The sequence below is a fragment of the Pteropus medius genome, unplaced genomic scaffold (assembly GCF_902729225.1).
Source record: "Pteropus medius unplaced genomic scaffold, Ma_sr-lr_union100, whole genome shotgun sequence".
In the NCBI taxonomy this organism is placed as follows: domain Eukaryota; kingdom Metazoa; phylum Chordata; class Mammalia; order Chiroptera; family Pteropodidae; genus Pteropus; species Pteropus medius.
The window spans coordinates 4,746,574-4,768,459 of record NW_024349803.1 but is presented as its reverse complement, the minus strand read 5'-3'; the positions used below and the strand labels follow the sequence as shown (position 1 = coordinate 4,768,459).

General features: G+C 37.3%; 1 protein-coding gene across 1 annotated transcript in view; it reads right to left on the bottom strand.

Annotated features, from left to right (window-relative positions):
* The window catches only part of COL6A6 (collagen type VI alpha 6 chain), a 117,310-nt gene that overhangs the window by 36,204 nt on the left and 59,220 nt on the right, over positions 1-21,886 (bottom strand). Inside the window, exons 21-25 of the mRNA XM_039837109.1 lie at positions 20,994-21,047; positions 13,495-13,530; positions 11,825-11,887; positions 10,122-10,184; positions 3,845-3,907 (exon numbers count right to left, since the gene is read on the bottom strand). Coding sequence (XP_039693043.1) covers positions 3,845-3,907; positions 10,122-10,184; positions 11,825-11,887; positions 13,495-13,530; positions 20,994-21,047 — 279 coding nt within the window. The remainder of the gene's footprint in view (positions 1-3,844; positions 3,908-10,121; positions 10,185-11,824; positions 11,888-13,494; positions 13,531-20,993; positions 21,048-21,886) is intronic.

Below are 21,886 nucleotides of genomic sequence, written 5' to 3'. Positions count from 1 at the left end.
TCCAGGATCTCACGTGTCATGTCTCCTTATACTCCTCTAGACTGTGTGACAGTTTTATCAAATTCCTTGTTTTTGATGACCTTGACAATTTTGAGGAGTACTGGTCAGACATGTTGTAGAATGTCCTAGGACCAGTTGGGGTCTGTCTGACATTTTTCTCATGACTAGATTGGGTTTTATGGGTTTTAGAGATAAAGACCACAGAGGTAAAGAGCCATTTTCATCACATTGGATCAAAAGTATATGCTATCAACGTGGCTTTCGCTATGGATGCTAACTGATCATCTGGCTGAGGTGGTGTTGGTCGCGTTAGGCTCCTGTCTAGATATCCCTCCTGCCCTTTCCATATGTTCTCTTTGGAAGAAACAGTGTAGAGGTGAGTATAACCCACATTAAGGAGGGGGAGTGGTTAATACATTTTTAAGGATAGAAAGGCAAGACAGTAAATGTGAGAAGTGCAAATGGACAAATGCCCCCCAGCACTGAACTCTGGGAGTGAAACAGAAGAGGGTTCCTTGGAAGGGAAAAAGGTCGCCTGCCCTAATGGCTTTATTTCTCTCAAAAGTGTGCTCTGGCTACCACCTGCTTCATAATTACGTGAGGTCCACATACAAAAGGAAATTTCTGTTCCCTACTGGTATCAGTCTCTGGTAGTGAAGCCCAAGAATATGCCTTTTATTTAAAAAGAAGCTTATTTAAAGCTTCTCAGTTGATTCTCATGCATGCTGATGTCTGAGAACATCTGTTTTAAAGTAGGGAAACAAGGGAAGCCATATGGTTTGTCCAGGGTCACACTCTTTGTTATTCATACAACCGGGCTGTTCAGTTCAAGATTAATTGCTGAGTTTTTTGCCTTTCCAGGAACGTGAGCTGATTGGAGTAGGATAGTAGTGTTTGGGGGCTCAGCTTTGTTAATGCACCTGGAGGGTTTGGTCCATCTTAGGGCTGCTCAAAGGTTTGGGGTTGCTTTAAGGGCGCTTACCCCCAAATTCTTGCCACTTCCCCTTTAAAAGTCCTTCTTATTAGTAATGATCTTCTTTGACACAACTACTCTGCTCACATCTATCTCCTTCCATATTCTCACCTACACATCCAGCTCTAGGGTCCCTCCATCCCTGTCTACCCCTCTCTTGGTCCCTTCTATCACACAGTATGGAGTGTCTTCATTTCACATGCAAACCTTCTCTCTACACCCATGACATCTGCACACGAACACACATCCTCCTCACTGTAAGATAAACTTGGTTCTCACCAGTGACACCACCACCCCTACAGCCTTCGCCCAGACAAGAAGGCAGCACTGTCTCTGTTCTAATCTTTCCTTTCCAGATCATTATTGCTACTTCTTTTTGAGCCGATTATCCTTGTCATCCATGTATCTCATTTCACCCTGCAATCAACTGTCGTTGTAACTGGCCTCCATCATTACAGCCCTTCTTAGCAGTTCTCCATTACAAAGCTAGCCCCTCATCTTATGCCCTCAGTCTCAGCCTGTGTCAAGAAACTTCCCCATTAATCATCTACTCTTTTTTACATCTTTAATCTCTTCCTTTCTCTCTGGTTTTCTCTTCTCTAATCATAAACACACTATGGTCCCTCCTTATCACTGAAGACAAACAAATACTTTGTTCTACTCTGTCCCAGACTTTGCCTGTAGTGGTTAATGTCCCTGTCCTTCCTTCCTAAGCCTATTTCTCCAAAGATTAATTTAAAGCCCTGTATCCGTTTCCTCCTCCTCAATACAATGCTCAGTCCTTTGCAGACTGTCTCTCTTTCTTTCTCCTTGTCTCAGTTGATACATTTTGAAACTATTCTTTGGAGCATCTTAGCCACCAGATGTGACGGCTTCTCTACTCCTCCCTTCCTTACCTGTTCTACACCAGCTGATACTCTTGACCTCTCTTTCTTGAACACTTCTTCTCAGCATCTAGCGTGCTCTTCTGTGTCTTTCTCCTTCTAATAACTCCTTGTCTGTCTCCTCTTGCCCTTCTCACAAATAGACATCCCATGATTCTTTTTAACCCCTTTCCCGTTTGCCCCTAGAATACTCGCCGGTGGCCCTTGAGGCTGCGGTGTTTACCTGAGATGACTCTTGGATTACAGTCCTAACTTTACCCCTCCCTCAAATTTTGCCATGAAATATCTATTATTTCTGCATCACTCTAGTATATCGATAGTCTTTGGAAAGATCATTCTATTTACATCATTCTATTTATAGCATTCTGTTTTTAGTAGCGGCATTTCCATTTGCAAAGCATGGTAATTCTCGATTGCTGAAAATGTCAAATCCCAGATGTTCCGCTGTGTGTTGTTTCATGCTTTGACATTTACCACACACACACAAATTATTAAATACTGATCATATACATTTCTGTTACATTAGGATTAGAGTTAAGTTCTGTTTAGAAATAACTCCAAGAACAGTTTTTATATTTTCACATTGAAAACTTGTCAGATGTGCTTCAGCCCCAAAGAGCATGTTTGTAAAATTAAATTAACACTGGCAGCGGGTTGCATTTTTTTTTTTTTCCTAAACAGGAAATGGGTTAAAAATCTAAATGACTCTGAAACCTGCATCTCCGACCAGCCCTAAACACTTTCCTCTATTTCTCTAAACCGAGTGAGTTTCTTCACTTTTACACCCCCTGTCCCTCATGACTTTCCTACTTCTGTGATGGTTTTGCCACTCATTCTGGAAGCCCCTGAGTCATATAGCCCTCTTCCCTCTGCCTCCGTTCCCTACCGGAAGAGTACTACAGAATCATCATGAGCCCCTGCTGTCCTCACCCTGTTAAGCCATCTAATCACTCCTTGTTTTGCAGACTGAGAGCATACTAACTAATTTCCTGGCATCCAGTCTCCCAGCCTTCAAAATATCTCTACACCGAGTTGCCTATTTAAAATCTTCCAAAGTCTGGCTGTGTTCACACACGCCATTCAGAAATTGCAAACAGCACTGTACTGACTACCTAATAAAGTCAGTCACCCTGACTTTCTGTTATTTATGTGCCCATCGGACAGGATCAGTTTTCATCCCCCAAAAACTTGTTCCCAGGATTTTCCAACCCTGTGCTCTCCTTCACCCTATTTCTTCCCCCTGAAATTTCCCATGCCCCATCACTGCTTGCTAAAGTCTTACTTATCTTCCAATGTCCACTCAAAATCTATATTCTCTATGATACCTGTTTTCCCAGCCTAGAAATACTGCTATTAACACTACATTTAAACCTCCATTTCAGCCCCTTATTCTTACTTTATGTCATAGATTATTGTTCTGAAAATACTCTAAATTCTGTGGGGTCGATGCCATATATTACTCATTATACAACCAGAAACTCATTAAACTCATATTTACTAAGCACTTACTATGTGCCAGGTACTGTTCTAAGCACTAGGGAAGCAGCAGCGAGCAAAACAAAGATCTCTGCTCTCCTAGAACTGACCTTCCAACATAGCTGAGTGTGAGTCCAGTGCCTTTGTCTCAAAAGGTGTTCAGCAAAGGTTTGTTGAATGGAGGAAAGAAATAACAGAAGGAGAGATTTAAAAAAAATGGAGAGAGGAAGGGAGAAAGAAAAAGGCCTACCCCAAAACAGATCCCCTTCCCTGAGATCCCTCAGCTCAGAGTGGGTGTAGCCGCTGGTGAGATTATGCTGGCTGGAATCCCTGACTTCATCCTTGTCCACACCCATGTCCTAAGTGTTGCTGGCTCTCTAAGAATCAAGTCAGGCTAGAGGGGCAATGGGATATGTTCTCTTTTGTGTTGAAAGGGCTCTGGCTAATACAACTGGACATTTCCCTTGAGGAGAAAACCTCAACTTTGGTGGGTATAAAGAATGTGACCTACTTTATTTCCTTGGCTTCCCAAATGGCCTTGGCTCCCTGCCTTTCCTCCTGGTCCTGGAGGCCCCTGAAACAAAACAAAGATTGCAAATATAGGAGAACATAAAGCAACTTTCCTTGAAACCCTTTGTGTCTCTTCTAAGAGGAAAATGAAACACAGATGAGAAAAGACTTATGGCTTTATTGATTCCTGTTCTGGAAAAAAGTATCACAGCTGTCAAATAAACACTAGTAAATAAAGGAAAATTAATAAAGTAATTCATGTCAGATGTTGTCTAAATGATTGTGCTTCCTTGAGAGCCTTCTCTTCCAAAGAGATTTTAGGTTCTCACTGTTTTGTGGTCAGAGCAGATGTTGCTAAAATGTCATTTAAAGTGGGCATTCCAAATGACATTTGTCTTGAACTATATTTTTCCTAGTTCCTTGCTTTGGTAGAAAGCATGGTGTGTGTGTGTGTGTGTGTGTGTGTAAGGTAAACGTCTTTATTTGTAAATAATATTATTTGTATAATAGAAAGATCAAGAAACTTTACTAAAAGTAATTAGCATTAATAACAAGATATGTTCAGGGAGTACAATATTCTGAAATAGTTTTCTCTTTCCTAACAATAAGTTAGAAAAGTAAATGTAAATAAATTTCCATTTACCAATGGGGAAAAAAATTCCTTAGAATAAACTTAATAAGGTAAATGACCTACATAAAGAAAGCTTTAAGATCTTATTGAAGAATATAACAAAACTTAAACAGATGAATAAACATACCACGCATCTATATGGGAAATCTGTTTGATATAATAGAAATCTCTCTAACATTCTAAAAGGCATGTTTCATTGGAATAGTTTTAGAGCTGAACATTTAAAAATCCCAATTCAGAGACAGTCTAACTACCTTCTTACGTTATTGACACTTGGGATCAGATTTTTCCCTTGGGTTAGCAAAATCTCTTTTGGTTAAGCAGTTACAGATACTTGTAAATAATCCCAATACTAGTGAATTGAAATAATTCTCACAATTATTTTTAACCCTGGTTACAATTACTTAAAAATAAACAAACCAAATCTGTGTAATACACATAATACTTACCAAGAAAATTTTGTTCAGAAGAAAATTATAACATTAATATTTCATCTTAAAAGAATTTAAATGTAATAAGTTGGACATAAAAAATTTCCTCATAGAAAAGACGGCTGAACAGTCAATTGGTTGCTAAAGAAGATAATAATGATCTTCCCACAGCCTTCCATCTTTCCCTCTCCCTTCTTTATCTTAAAAGAAGAATCTCAATTTCTTTTCTCTCAACCCTTTTCCTTCTTCCACTTCCGCTACTGCATGGAGCAAAAGCTCCTGGGACCTTCATGTTCAATCCAATGGACTTTTTTTTTCTCTCTCTTCTTACCTTATTTGAACTTGGTCATACATTCTTTGAAACTTTTCCACTAACTTCTGTAACACCAGGTTGCCATGGTCTTCCTGGTCCCTTTTTGGTGTCTTCTCAGTAAACTTGGAAGAGGCTCCTTCTTCTATTTGCCTCTTAAATCTCCATGTGCCTCAGGGCTCCATCCTCTGACCTTATTTTCTCACTTCATCCCTCTTGCTGAGTGACAACCCCATAGGATTACATACCCCTTCTACAAAATGACTCCTAGAAATATGACTTTCCAGTCCAAACTATTCAACTGAACACCAGACACATGTATTAAAATGCTGAGTGGCTATGCCATAGGAACCGATTACTGAAGACAATCATATCTACCATAAGTCATGCCTAGTCTTATATTTTTTTTCATTAAGGAATGGTGCCACTCTTTACTCCCCCTGAAACCCAAGCCAGAAACCCAAGAATCATCCTAGACCCCTCTTTCTAGCTCATCTCTCAAACCCAATCAGCTACAAGTCCTACAGATTCTACTCCCTCTCTGCATCCATCTCTCTTCCACTTCCATCGCCATCACCTACCTTCAGGCCCTTCTTGCATTATACCTGCATTTCTGGCTTCCCTGGCTGTAGCTTGGCTTGTCTCTAATTCATTCTCCATTCCTTTCTCCTTTTGATTTAAAATGTCAGGCTGAGTGCCATCATTTTGTCTTGCGTTCCGAATGGTTTCAGAATAAAGTTGAAATACTTTATTAATATGTAAAATCCCTCATTCTTGTGTAGTCATTAGTGACTACTTCAATCATTCTGCATTCATGCTCATCAAACCATCTGAAGTCACCAAATACTTGTTATCCTACATCTCCACACTTTTGCAAGTTGCTCTTTAGCTTAGGATTTTTCCATGTAGGGAGGGTTATAATCTATGTCTCCTAAAAATCTTGCTTTTGGCATCACTGTTCCAAGAAGAATATCTGAACCTCCTGTTTTTGCTGGGTCTCATAATTGTCCCAGATTCCTCTACTCTGAATGTGACTGTTCATTTATTTCTCTCTCTCATCCACTAGATACTAGTCTGTACACTCCTTGAATGAAGGGACACATTCTGTTGACATATTTTTGGAACTTAGCACGGTACCTAGAACCCATCAATTCACCCATCTATTCATCCATCTAGCCATCCACCAATCCGGGAATGGTCCCCATGATGGATAAAATGATGTGTCTAATTTGTTAATAATTGGGTTTCTATGTGAAATTTTGTGTATGTCACAGAAAGATAAAGAGATTCTAATGGTCCTTGATAATAGGGATAAATTGAAAGCCTTGCTTAGCACCTCACTTTCTGTGCTTCCTCCACTTAACACTAACTGCATTAGTATTAAGTAAGGATAGAAAGGAGAGGTCAAGAGTTTAAATGATTTAAAAAAAATTGTCCTTAGCATCTTTTCAGAAGGGATTGCATGAAGAGTTTGGGATTAATGGCTAGGGCATTGCCAAGGACACCTCAATTTTGGATGAGATAACAGCAGGGCAGGGGAAGAAGTGCAGGTTCTTCTCATCTTAAAAAAAATCCTGTCGCTTGTTATATTCATGGTGGTAAAATCTTGCCTACCCTCACAACCAGCACATATCAGGCTGGGATGATACAACTGAAGGAGATTTAATGCTCAGCTTTTGTAAGAGTCAGGTATGAATGAAGTCTGAGAAAAAAAAATCAGGAGGACAGCCCAGTATTGGGCTAATGCAAGAACAAACCCCAAGGCACCTGGGGACATGTTAATTTTAACAGTGCTAATCCATCCTACACTTCATCCAGAGTGAACCACCGATGGTTCCCCAAACTCACCTTGATATCTCTTTTTACATAATTTTTTTTTTTCCTGGATGCCTACCTCTCTCCCTTGATCACCTGGAAAATACCTCCTGATCCTGCAAAACCTAAGCCACTCTTCTTCTTTAACTCCATCCTTTGTCCCACCACTTTACCTTGGGTTATAATTCAATTTTAACACTTAACATAGCATATCATAATTATCTACCTGCATGACTCTCCTTTATGAGACTGGAGGCACTTTAGGCTAAGATCTGCGTCTGCTTTATCTTTTTATCCTACTACAGGGCCTGACACACAGGAAGCACTCACCAAATGTTTGTCAAATGAGTAAAAGGAATGATCGATGCATCATCTAACCTAGATTTTGCCGAATGATAAAACCTGATGATTGCAGTATAGATTATATACTCTTACATTACTATTATTCTAGCTTTCCTTAGACTGGTTGCGAGCGTGCTTTGGGCATAAAATGCTCCTGTTAAATTAGGCAACATTGATATAATACAGTAATAAACTTTTATACAGTACTTACAAACTGCAGGTACTATTCTAAGTACCCACCTATATTAAAGCATTTAATTTTCACAACAATCAGATGAGGTAGCTAATATTACTGTTCTTATTTTATAGCAGAGAAAAATTAAGGCACAGAGAGGTTAAATAAATTATCCAAGGCCACATGGCTAGGAAGGTACGAAGCTGGCAATCAAACCCAGGCAGCCTGGTTCCAGATTCTATGCCCTTGACCACTATGCTATGCTTTGTAAAGATTAAATTCTACTTTGTATCCCAAATTCATGTTGAATAATTTCAAACTTCCTTGTTATTTCATATGATACTAGTGATTTTTTCAGTAAAAACTCTAAGTATTTAAAGAATAATTCCAGCTCTAATTGGAATTCGTATTTTGTGTTTGATTTTCCATTCGTTTTCTAGGCCTCGCTTACTTTACTGTGAGACCTCAAAGTAAACCAAACAAAGGAACAAAAGGAAGGTACAAAAAAAATATGTCACTACTTTCAAAGTTCTTTCTTTTTCATTGTGCCATGGACTGTATTTCTCTTACATCATAGCCATATACTTGGCTAGATTAGCACAGGTTTGATTTATGCAGAATGCCCCAACACCGCATAAATTAATAAGCCTTCAGAACATTGTCAACAGAAATCACATCCCTTTTTCTAAATGTATATTCTAGGAACAACTTTCCAGCCTGCAATTAGAAAACACTCATGATTCTACCCAAGTGCCTGGCCCTTGTGTAAAAGAATACAAAGCCTATGTCAGTGAATCTAGAGCCAATAACGATTAACACCCTCTCGTATATCTGACTCTGTTTGTCTCTGTGGTTTTTTCTTTTTTGGAAACAGCGGTTTTGAGATCTCATTCATCATGTCCTGAACATAGAAAATTCTACACATCTTTGAAATAACACTTTCACTGTGCTGACAAGAGTATTTAAAGAAAAGCAAATGAAGAAAGAAAACTGTGCTTTCCGGCCAGATAAATGGAAGAGCTAGACTAGGGAGAAGTGCCTTTTGTCCACCTCTGGCAATACCAAGAAGTTGAGTGATTTATGACTATGACCAACTTGCCAAGGCATGATTAAAAGAGACCCACTCAGAAGTACACTACAGGATAAATGGAATAACTTATTGAAGCAACAGCCATTTGGATACAATTTTGGATTCTAGAACAAGGAAATTACCAAGCTCTTTGAATTTCAACACATCTATATCGCAATACTTTACATAAACATATGAGATAATCATTCAATATGTTTCCCTTGGCATTTACTGTTTTTTTTTTTTAAATCTCAATTTGTGGTGCCAGTAAGCTTTTAATGATTCAAGGATGTGAATGCAAAATAGTTACTTTTCATCAATCTCGTCCTATCAGGAAATGTTATAATTTTCATGCTTTTTGAAGGAGCATATTCATCAAAAATGGGAATATCCTCATGAGCAGTAATTAATATGCTTTAAAATACTGTGTCATGAGATATGTTTATGCAAATATCTTCTTAAATATTTTGATGAACACATCCACTTAAGTGTTGGACCACTGCCTAGTTTAACTAACGAACACAAACTAATAGATTCCCTTTATCTTGATGTTAGAGAAGAGCTTAAGTCCCAATTATGTCTCATTCATTCATTTACTAAATAATTCATTTACTAAATAATAATTCATAAACATGAATTGAGCTTTACTGAATAGGAGCACTGTTGTTCTAGGCTCTTGGGTATAATATAAGCAAGACAAAGTACTGGCCCTCATGTGGTTTACAATATAGAAGAAGAGAAAAATCAGCTAAACAAATAAATATATACTATGATAGCAGGTAGGCAAGGGCCACGTCATGTAGGGCTTTGCTACTCAAAATGTGGTCCAAGGACCAGCAGCATCAGCATCCCTTGGGAGCTCACTGAAAGTGTACAATATCAGGCCCACCCCAGACATATGGAATAGAATCTGCATTTGAACAAGTTCTGTAGGTGATTCTTATGCATTTTGAAGTTGGAGAATGCCGATGTGGGACAGTCATTCTCAACTCTGAGTGTATATATTAAAATCATCTGGGGAGGATTTAAAGTTACGGATAGTTTGCCTCACCTCCAGAGATTCTGATTCAGTGGACTGGGGAGGGTCCCAAGTGTTGGAGTGTTTTACAGTCTGCCCAGGTGGTTCTGAGGTGTAGCTAGGTTGAGGACCACTGAAATAGGTTGTATCTGGGTACATAGGATGATCCTAAGGACTGAAATCAGGAGAGCGACATGACCCGATTTATGTAGAGGAAGAATCCTTAACCTCACAGTGATGTCTGAGAGGCTTGAGCTGCTGAGGCAAAGAGGGCGAGACACCATCTCTGTATCGGACAGAAGGAAAGCCTGCTCAGCAAGGTAGGGGTTGGGATATGGTGTAGCCATATCGAACAATGACGTCAAACCTAAGCTACTTTGCTAGTTGATAGGCAGTAAATAATTGATCTTCAGGGACGAAACCACAAGAACATCCTTATGAAAGTCAAGATCAAAGCCAGATACAGTCACTTTCACTTATTACATACCTGGGGACCTCTACTTCCCAGACCTCCGTTTTCTCCTTTCACACCAGCCTCTCCTCTCAGGCCCTAGGTACAGAGAATTAAAGCATTACTTTCTCCCTAAAAGAGAACACTTGAATATTAAAATGGAAAGGCTAAGTCAGTAACATGGACAGAAATTGGAAAGAGAACTCCACTCATGCCTTTGGTCTGTCTTGATCAGCTGAGTTCACCCTCTGTGTGGGGAGACAAGGCTCTGATCTGACATTTAGGTGGTCGGACATTTCCAGTCAAAGTGAAGAACTACTGAGCAGGTGAATTTCTCCATGTCACTTTCTAATTATTCTCAGCATCTTTATACTCTGAATGCATATACTTCTTATGTTAAAAAGAAAATTATCCTTAATTGTATGTCTGGAACTAGAATATTTAAATGGACTTTCTATTCAAGGACCACACTGACAACTGGTCATAAAGTTATGGCATATGGTATGATAAAATTTGGATATATCTACTTCTGGAATATTATATTGCCTATGAACTGTGGCTTCCATATGTTATGCAGAGAAACCTTCATGCTGTATTTGGTATTTGCATCTCCTTTTAAATTATTTTATGAAAAAAGTAACAGTCTATAAAATGGAAGAAGGAATATTGAAGTAGTATTGCTTTATTAGCATAAAATAAAGGCAACCAATATATTGAAATGCTTCCCCACAAACTCAGTGGCAAATATTTCTCATTTGAAGGTAAGAAAAGTAAACTTTCCTCAGCTGGTAAGTAAGACAAAGAGAAGCAATCAAGCTAAAAAGAGTCCAAGGAGCAGATCGTCTACCGCTCTGAAATCTTGGTAAAATGTGAACAAAGTTTCTTTTCTGATGTCTAAGGGTATTTTACCCAATTTCCATGCACCAAGCTGCCAACATAAAATAGTTACATAAGTGTTTTCTTTTGTTTTGTTTTAACTATGTGGAGTAAAACTTTGAAAAATGGCAGAACCATTGCTGGTCCTGCATTTATCAAACAACAAAATTATTTCTCAAGATTTCAAAACTAAAAGTTTGTTTTAACATTCTGTAGTCTGACTTTCTTTCATCACAGCCTTTTCTAGGACTTCCTTTCTCTTCTTGTTATTATTTTAGGCTACACTTTGTCCTTTCTGGCACAGGCTTTCTTTCCCTTCACGTGATCTGCGTTAGAGTCAGTCATGCCTTGTTCCTTGTAAAGGAAAAAGTGCTAGAGGCATCTCCCAGGAGAAGTGAGCTAGAAAGCACAGGCTGAGTGCCACACTACAGATCACCCTGAAGACTTTAGCTGTATTTGGAACAATCATTTCCTAGAGTAGAGCCAATTTTTGTTTTTTTTTTTTATATTGCAGGCATCCAGATATGTAACACTGAGCACGTACTGTGCTAAATTGACCAAAATTCCCAGTTTTGAGGCTCAACATTTTTCTTGGCTCAAGGTCTCCCTAGAATAATCTAGCTAGCCTGAACCCATTGTACAAGGACCACTACCTAGCGTGTTCATTCTCTTTTTCACCTCTTGACGGAACAAAACTTAGATAAAGGAGAAGAAATGCTGGTCAACATTGTGTTGCTTCCTTACTTTATTACCTGAAAACACTTTAAACAACTATAATTCTGCAAGAGAGGGGTGGGTGGGGGGATTCTATCAAGGCTTCATATTCTTTAAGTTCTCACATTGTAATTAGTTCTAATATGTACCTGAGGTCCTTTAAGTCCCAGTGAGCCTTCAAGTCCATCTGGGCCTGGGAGGCCTGTTATCCCCTGTAGTGAGAAAGAATTGACCTGTTAACACCGTTTCCTGTGAATTTTGTCTCCTTTCTGTGCAAGATAATATTTTTTTCAATCACAATGGCAGTGCCGGCTCTTTACAAAAAAAAAATATGAAAAATAAAGGAAAATAAAAAAGAAGTAAAAATCTTCCATGATCTCATCAAATAAAAATAACCACAACTAATAAATATGTTGGCGTATTTGCTGTCAGACTTTATATAATATGCACGTGCACACACAGACACACGCACACACACACTCAATTCCTTCTTTTCCTGTAACACTTAGAATATGCTTCATCTTACTTGGGCATTTGGCCTGAAAAAGCTCACAATTTATTTCACAAATCTCCATGCATCTTACATATTTGTTTTCAAATAGATTATCTATCTAGAGATCAACAGCTGAGCAGTCTCTTTGCATTGCCTTTGAACTCTACTACAGATAAGGATTCTAAGAAGAGTAAGAAAGAATTAAGGTTTAATTTAAGCAACTACTAGGATAGCCCAAATTTATGTCTCAGTTGTTACTCAGCTGGATATGATTAAGTGTCCCTCACTGATGCCTTTTCCTAGAAATCGGAAAGAAAAAATTTTTTGACACTTTCTTTAAGATCATTTTACTTATTTCATGCCATTTTTCTAGATTTCATGTTTTGTTGTTGCTGTTGTTGTTGAAGCCTAACCTTGAAGTGTGTATATATGGGGTAAAGTCTGTGGATGGTAAACTTGGAGTCTTCGTCTATCTGAAAATATCTATTTTATTCACTCAATAGCTACATGTGAAATTCTAGATTAACCACTATTTTCTCTCTGCACCTTCAAGATATTAATTTGTTTTACAGAATGTATTCTTATTGAACAGAAGTATGCTGCAATCTAATTTGGTATTCCTTTCACGGGGAAAACTGTCTTTTCTTTCTGATCATGCTTAGGATGTTTTAACATTCTAGAGTTTCACCGTAATGTGATTAAGAATGCATTTATTATTTATCCTCATTTTATTTTTAATCTGAGGATGTGTTTCCTCAATTTTGAAAAATTCTGGGTCACAACTGTTCTTTCATAAATATTGTAGGTTTATGAGCACGTATAATGTATCACCAATATGTACAAAGGGGACGATGTGAAATGTGGTAAAGTTTACTTTTGAACAAAACATTCAGAACACCCCATTTATATTAGGGTTTTACTGAACTATCTTGGTTTAAAAGGGGTTTATCTAAATTGTAAATAAGGTTTCAGAGTTAATTGAGCAAAAATCTAAAGGGTCACCCACTGGGTCACTAGAGTTTGTATGTGATATCCAAACAAAGTTTGATTTAACAATAATTGGGCCAAGTAATGTCTCTTATTAATTTTTATGGTTTTGATTAAACTTCCCAAATTTTCATTTTAAGATTTGCATTCTTGAAATTGTAGCCTAAAAGTTTTCTAACATTTTATTTTACAACCAATATCATAAATGAATGAATGAATGAATGAATGAATGAATAAAAGAGCTTTAGGCCTGGAAGAGAATATCCAGAGTCTTTATTCCACTTCTTTTATTGGACACAGAATATTTATCACTTGGATTAATGAAAAAAATCATTATACCTGTGGGCCTGTATGTCCCCTTTGGCCATGAGTTGCCTAAAATAAAAGAAAAAGGTATATATCATTAACTCCAGGGAGAAAAAACGCTTTTTGTATTTAAATTATTAATGGTCACCTTAAGGCACTGACATTAAAAAAAAAGTTCCCACATGTTGCTTAAAACATAATTATCCACTGTATCATGAAAGTAAATTGCTGCCAACTTTGAACTTCTATCCTAAAGCAATAGGCAATTAAAATCATAGACTACTGAAATTATAGAGACTTATGAGAACAGATTGTGGTCAATCATCTGTCCTCCATTAATTGTTAGTAGAGCTGTTCATACAAGCTCCAAAACTGACTGATTCAAATTTTATTTCTTTTCATTTTTCCACAGTACTATCACGTAAGCCAGAAATCAGGAGTAGAGTGGCCAGTAGGCAGGAAGCCAGAGGAAAAACTGAGAGAACTGACTTCACAGACTTTATTATAGATTAATTTCAGAAGCTAAAGATAGCCAAACTAATTTTACCCCGCCCCAAGAAAAGCCAAATATCTGTCAAAAAATGAATTATCCTAAGCATTCAAAAGTTATTCAATTCAGTATGTTAATAAAATATTCAATCAAAACAATGGCACTACCAATGAAGTAGATTTTTCCTACAAGTTCCACATGTAAGATTAGAGTCTTGTTATATTCCAGATAAATATCTCAGAGATCTGGAAATCAAGAGACAAAGACATTTTATTGTCTAACTTAGGATCTCTCGGTAAGGTCATAGCAACACTGATATCCAGGATTTGCAAAATTCAACAAATGTCAGATAACATCTTCTTGATGAACATTTATTTCAGATATTCGGGTCAAAATTCTAGGAGAGGCCAGCATTGTAGGCTTTAAATTCTGCTAATCATATTTCAGTCAAAATTTATTATCATCTAGGAAACGGACTGCATCTGGGAAAATGGTTGGAGGCCTATTTCTTCAAAATCCTAACGAAACATTTTGAGAGCCTAAATCCTCTCTATAAGAGAGGAAAAGAAACTCTTTTCTACTCCTTTAGCACAGGGTTTATCTATTCTGAATCAGTTCATTTCAATTTCATTCAGAAAAATACCCATACAGCGCACAGGATGGGAGCCATAGGAGTATAAAGATCACACACACACACACTCACATAGTCCTTGATTTCAAGGTTCCCTCACTCTTTGGGTTTGAGGAAAGGAGATACTACAAATATTTACAAGGTGGAGTATGGTAAATGCCACGGGAAAGGGGAAAGAGAAAAATATGGCTTTTGAAGAAAGCAATATTTTCTAGTTGGTCAAATAGGAAATTCTTCCTGGAGGAAGAGATTTTAAAGAGGATGGGTAGAAGTTTTATAGAGAGAAGATGTAAGAAGTAGTCTTTCTAAGCAGAGCCTACGGCCTAAGTGAGGAAGGAAAACAGGAAGTGTATTTGACAGTAGCAAGAGAGGAAAACAGGAAGTGTATTTGACAGTACCAAGTCTAGGTCAAAGGTCTGAGAAGAGTAGTATGGTTAGTAGGCTGAAAATACCAGACTGAGGGGTTCATACTCCATTGAGTAGAAACCATTGGGATTCTTGGAGCAGGAAATGTACATGGTCAGTCCTGGGCTTTGGGTGAATACACCTGGTTGTGGTAGGAACGACAGAAAGGAACCTTATATTTAGGCAAGATGAAGAGCTTCCTGTGTGATAAAAGATATGAAACAGGCCTTCACATTCAAAAATCTTTCTCTGGTCCACTGTCATAGTGTTTGAAACATCATCAATAAACATTTCTTCTCTCTTTAAGGTTTGACTTTGAAAGAATTTGACTGAAATGTTATCTTAACACATATTTATTGAGCTCCTGCTCCCCACGAGATACTTGTCTACCTTGTAGTGGGAAAAACCTGACTGCTGTCCCTAGGAAGACATTTATAAGGCTAATAGAGGAGACAGATCATAACCTACCATTCACACAAACAATGGAAACGTCTCCAGAAGTAGTCGCCTAGCAACTTCACTAACAGATTTTAGGGTTTAAACTCCAAATGAAAGTCATGAGTTTAGATACCTCGGGTACGTGTGAGAGAAAGAAAGGAAACGAGGAAATAGGGGAGACGATTTTTACAATTTTGCCTCAAATTTTCAAATATTTTAGATGGGAAAGATTAAATTCCTAAATGTCTTAATTGTTTTCTCGAAGGCTTACTTATCTGTGAAGGGTGTAAATAGGCACAGCAAGAAAGAAAATCTTCCCAAAGAAGACCTGAAAGTAAGAAAACTCAGAAGAGAACTCAGTCCCTCGGTCCCCCATAACCTGGCTTTCTAGTAGTTTAACAGGACCCACTTTCCTAGATAGGTATGAACTGATTTGGGACACAGAATCCCCAGGTAAAAAAAAAAGGAGGACATTCTTAATGGTAAAACATCCCATTAATACTGAATCTTAACAGCAAACTCACAATGATAAATGACTGCCCTCAGCACTCAGTGCTGCCTCTAAAGCAGTGCCAAGAGAGATGAAAAAGGGCAAAGCATAACTAACAACCCTCTGGATTTAACAAAATTTAAGATCATGCTTTGGTTTGAGGCTACAATTGCTTCTCATTACCCGTGGCACAAGAATCTATTCTAATTCTTCAAAAAGTTTGGCCCAAAAGAGCTAACTTCCCATTCCCATCCCCACGCCACCCCCAGCTCTGCGGCTTCCTCGCTCTGCTCCTTCTTCCTTCTCACCAACTCAGTCAATCCATTACAGACTCTGGGCATAGCGCTCATTATCCCTACAGGTCTGTCCCCCTCTACAACAGGGGTTCTTAGCTGCAAGAGGGGGGTTTAGCACCTCCTTCCTTCCCTAGGAACATTTGGCAATGTCTGGAGACATTTTTTGTTACAAGTCAGGGGTGTTGCTGGCACTTAGTGGGTGGGTAGAGACCAAGGATGACACTAAACATCCTACACTGCACAAAACAGCTTCCTATGGCAAAGAGTTATTCAGGCCAAATGTAATAGGAGGTTGAGACATCATGCTTTATAACGTGATTCTCAGTTCCTTGAGAGCAAAGGTTATGTCTTGAGTTTGTTGTAGCTCTAGTAGTAGAGTCGCTGGTACATTGTAGGTTTTCAATAAATGTTTGCCAAATGAATGAAGGTCAGATTTGGTCAACTGCTCATATTTCCCTGCATGCTACACCCTACTACTAGCCATCCACTAATCACTTATCACTTTAGCAGAATCTTGTTGCACTGAGGAGTCTTCAATGCTCATCGACTACCTACATTTTGGAGTCAGAGGTATAGATTTTCTTCTTTCTAAAAGCATAATAACTTTATCTGTATAAAAATGATACAGGTTGATTTTTAAATACTCGGATGCAGAAAATACACAGAATAAAAATTTTAAAGTCATCCCACATCCTCTATCTAAAAATAACTATCATTAACATTTGGTAATCATGATTCCTGACATCTTTTTATGCATATTTACAGAAGGAGCTTTAAACAGTGGTACCGTTGATTTTAAAGAGATCATGTTATTTGTGCTATTTTAAAATTAAAATATTACATCTCATTTTACTTGAATAGAAGAAAAAATAAAACTGAAAGAACTGGAAATGTCAGTTGGTAACATTTCTTGACAAAAAGAGATCTATATCCTAAAAGAAGAATTATCACGAAAAAAGTTAGGTTAGAATATATTTGTAATACATATTTTAGCTTAAGATGATGTCTAGACATTGACTCTACAACGAAAGATGAGGACATAGTCCGTGGCACTTTCCCCACACCTTTTCCAGCTTTCCTTTATCTCATATGATTTTTAGATCCTCCAATGTATAACATATACATTTTTTCTATAATTACAATTTCTATAGTTTAGTCTTATTTCTATACTTAAATGAATTCAAATTTATTATCATAAATTTTTAAAGAAAGGATCACAGGGCTATATTGTCTGAGTTTTTGAAGGTTTGATCATGTCGATTACTTATATGCTTAAAGGACAACTTGGGCGGGTATCATCTTGGACCACCCTACTTTCCTCAGAACTTTCCAGCCATTCTACTGCTCCCTTTTGTCCCTGAATGTTATGAAGAAAGCTGAAGACAGAGTGAGTTGTCTATCTTTTCTGCTTAGAAATTCTCTTGATTCTTTCTTTATATAATAAGTTTGGTAGCTTCACTAGGTTATGGCTCAGTATTGATATATTTGTACCAATTTTTTCTAAGTCAGAGTATGACTTTTCTATTTGTGTATTTGAGCTTTTGCTTCAAAGTTATTTTATTATATTTCTGATTTTTTTTTACATTACATTTGGTTTACTTTAATAATGCAAATTGTACATTTGTTGGCTCTCCATTGTCAATATTATTGTCTATCTCGATTATTGCTTTTGTGGCTTGATACAATATGTATGATCATATTTTTCAGTCATACTTATTCTAATTTTTTTGTTGTTTCTAATATATATTATATTCTATACTTTTTTCCTAGTCCCATTGCTCTCCAAGCACTACCAACTTGCCTTCTTCACTTTCTATTGTCTTGTCAATTCTTTATACTTTTTATAGCAATCATGTTGTCTTAATTTTTTTGAGACTTCAGAGAACTATTTGCTGGAGTTGTTTTACCTTTTCCTTAAGCAGCTCCTCTTCCAGTGAGGGTTTATCTGCCCTGTGCTCAGGTAGTTTTCCTCTTTTCTTGAATTTTCTATGCATAAGTCTTGATTAGTAATTATCTGATTAATAATAACAATTATTAATCCCCTTTAATAGGGTCATCTATTTACTGAATAACTGAAATGGGATGTAGCTGCACTTGGGTCAGTAGCTCTGATATAGATACGTTGTCTCAAACATTTTCTCATCATGAATTATTTATTTTACTTATGGTTACTTCTCCCTTCAAATTCTGGCATTTAAGAGACTCGTGGAATTCACCCAAAGTCCCTCAAATCATAATTTCTCTGTGTTGTACTAGTCACTGCTAGTTCATCTGTCTTTGTAGCCTCCATGGCCTAGACTGCTAAATTGTAGATATTAAAAATGAAATATTCTTCAGTTTCTCATTATTTCTGCTTCCTCTGCTAAACTGTATTTCTATTGGTGTATTCTCTGATCATCTCAAAATCTAGTGCCCCTGGGATTTGTTCCCCAGTTTTTTTTAGGACCATGGTAGCTACTTTTAGAAAAATCTGATCCCTAGCTTGAGATCTGAGGTGGCATGTATCAGCTTTCCAAAGCCTCCCTCATTAGGATCCAGATTTTAAAATATTTGGCAAATATTTGTCATGTGCAGCTTTAAGTAGTGGTCTTTCTTTGTAAATCTATTTTAAATTTCTTTTGTTGTTTCTGGTGAGTTTGCACAAAAGGGGAATAGTATAAAAACCACCTTGGCTTTGCAGTCTTTAGTTGTAAGTTCTACTTTTACTCCTGAATGACACTACTGAATCTATAGCCCAAGATGGGGCCATATATCTCAGGAGTTATGTGGTTTAAATAATACATGATGTTGCTGTATTGGTCTCTAGAGAGACTGTAGCCTCTATAAAATAATTAAAGTATATCTCCCATGCCAGGATTTCTTGGATGACATTCTTTAAGTTCAGAATATTTTCCCGGGGTATGTAAGCTGGCTACACCCTTTTAGAAGGTGAAATGAATAGCAAATGTTATTTATCTTTAGATGCATTAAAAACAGCAGTAGTAAAGTACTTTCCCAGAAATTAAATTCTGCACAGCTTAAACATAATCTGTTTTTTATTTTTCATTTTCTTTTCCTTGCAAAGGAGTGTGTTCCAAGATACAAAAATATTTTCTGGATGGAGTATAACAGCTGGTTCTATGAACTTCTGCTTGGAAAATACAATGCATAATAAATGCAATATATTAAACTAGTTTTTATCTGTGCTCAATTTTAAAACATTATATATTTTTGGGGTGGAGAGGTAGAGAAAGTTAGAGAAGGTTAGATAACTAAATAATGGAAAGAAAATGTTGCACAATGAGAAGAGGCAGGTCTAAGTTAGAACCCAATGCAGTCGTTTAAGTATATTTTATTAAAGTTATCTCTTCTTATAAGATTTTTCTTTTATGATCCCTGTGCTCTTCCAAGAAGTCAAGAACAGATTATTTTTTAGAAGTACTCATTGAAAAATTAACAAAACAAAAAAGATACCAAAACATACCATAAGCAAGTGATCTAATTTCACTCTCGGATCTATGTATATTTTTATGCCTTAACATAGAACTACTATATGATCCAGCAATTCCACTTTTGGGGTGTATTTATCTGAAGAAAACAAAAACACTAACTGAAACAAATTTATGCACTGCCATGTTTATTGCAGCAACAGCCAAGACATGGAAGCAACCCAAGTGTGTACTGATGGATGGATTAAAAAATGTGGTATATATACACAATAGAATATTAATCAGCCATAAAAAGGTAAATCTCACCCTTTGCAACAACATAGATGGAACTTGAGGGCATTATGCTAAGTGAAATCAGGTAGAGAAAGGCAATTCCCGTATGATCTCACTTATATGTAGAATCCTGAAGTAAAAAAAAAAAAAAGAAGAACTCATAGGTACAGAAAACAGATTTGCCAGAGGTGGGAGGTAGAGGGTAGGTGAAATGGGTAAGGGGAATCAAAAGGTACAAACTTCCAGTTATAACACAAATAAGTCATGGGATGTAATGTACAGTGTGGTGACTACAGTTAATAATACTGTATTGTATATTTGAAAGTTGCTAAGAGAGTAAATCTTGAAAGTTTTGATCACAAGAAAAAAATTTGTAACTATGTATGGTGATGGATGTTAACTAGACTTATTGTGGTGATCATTTTGCAACACATACACATATCCAATCATTACGCTGAACACCTAGAATTAATATATTATATGTCAATTATATTTCAATAAAATTTAAGTTTTTAAATTGACTACAAATAAAAACTAGTTTAATATATTGTATTTGTTATGCATTGTATTTGTTGAGCAGAAATTCATAGAACCAGCTATTATGCTCCATCAAAAAAATATTTTTGTTTCTTAGAATACCCTCCTCTCCTTTGCAGGGCAGAAAAAATATGAAAGAAAAACATAGAGAAAGAACTTATACCAGGACTCACTTTTCTAAGTACACAGTCACAGAATTTGGTAGAGGAATGGAATTTGGGCTTAAAATGACATCACTGGTGACCTCAGCCTAGTGAGTAGGATGGACTCTGACCACTCTTCCCTTAGTTGGCTTTTTTGTTTTCTTTGCCCAGCTCTTTTTCCTACTTGGTAATTTCCCCTGCAGCCAGCGCCTTTCAGCCTCAGCTTCATTTCAGGGGTTTTCCCAAGTCTTCTGCCAGCTCTGTTCTCACAGACATCCCAGGTCAGTTTCTCCAAAGTACTAAGCCCCAGCAGAACCATCCCACTCACTCCCCACAATCTGTCATTTCCATCACAATATAGGCTACCGGAGCAGTGGGTCTCCTTGTCTAGAAGAGCTTACTGTCATTCTTCTGGAGCCTGGTGTTCCAGGGGGACCTGGCCAGCCTCTTCTACCCTGTCAAATGAACAAACAGATGTGACAGTGATTACACAACATTGACACACTTCTCCAACATCAGCTTGTTTGTTCCAGGGAAGGTGGATGAGTACACAGCAGCTAGAGAGTTATTCTCCCTTTGAATTCAGCATTACTTCCACTAGCCATAAATCACACATCTATGTGGGTAATAAGGAACTACAGGATAAAACGCTAATGATATGTTCATCCCCACTGTCTATCTTGTGTCTAGGGTTGAAGTTAGAGTATTTAAATCAAACTATGCCCACTGTGTTGCCACAGAGTGAATAATTGAAGTATGCTACATGTCCAGCATAGCTACGACTGGTTTGGATTCCTATCTTTGGACTTCTTGCTTTCTTTGGCTAGCCTGTATAGATTAACACCCTAATGTAAATAAAATCTCACAATACCCACAAGTCTTCTCAGGATAAAAAAAGAGGGAATAATTATGAGTCTGTAATGAGACTTACGTTTATAACTTAATAAAAGGGTAAGGAAAATTTCCTGAAGGTTTATGATGTGGCAGGGTCAGTCATTGAATTCCCATCATAGCCTTAAAAAATAGGCTATTTGTCCTATTTTGCAGATGAGAGAATCAAGGTTTACAGAAACTACCCCAAGGCCCCTGAGATGGTAAGGGACAAAGCATGAAACAGGACCTAGGTCTGTTCCCAGAGCAAGGTTCTTTCCACCAAATCAGACCTCTTCCCCAGGTGGAGTCACCAAGGGAATCTCTTCATCAAGAAAATCCAGAGATATACATTTTCCAGATAATACATTTTTTTAAATTCTGAAAAACAAGATTATCATATTCTGACTTGTGGAATTTCATG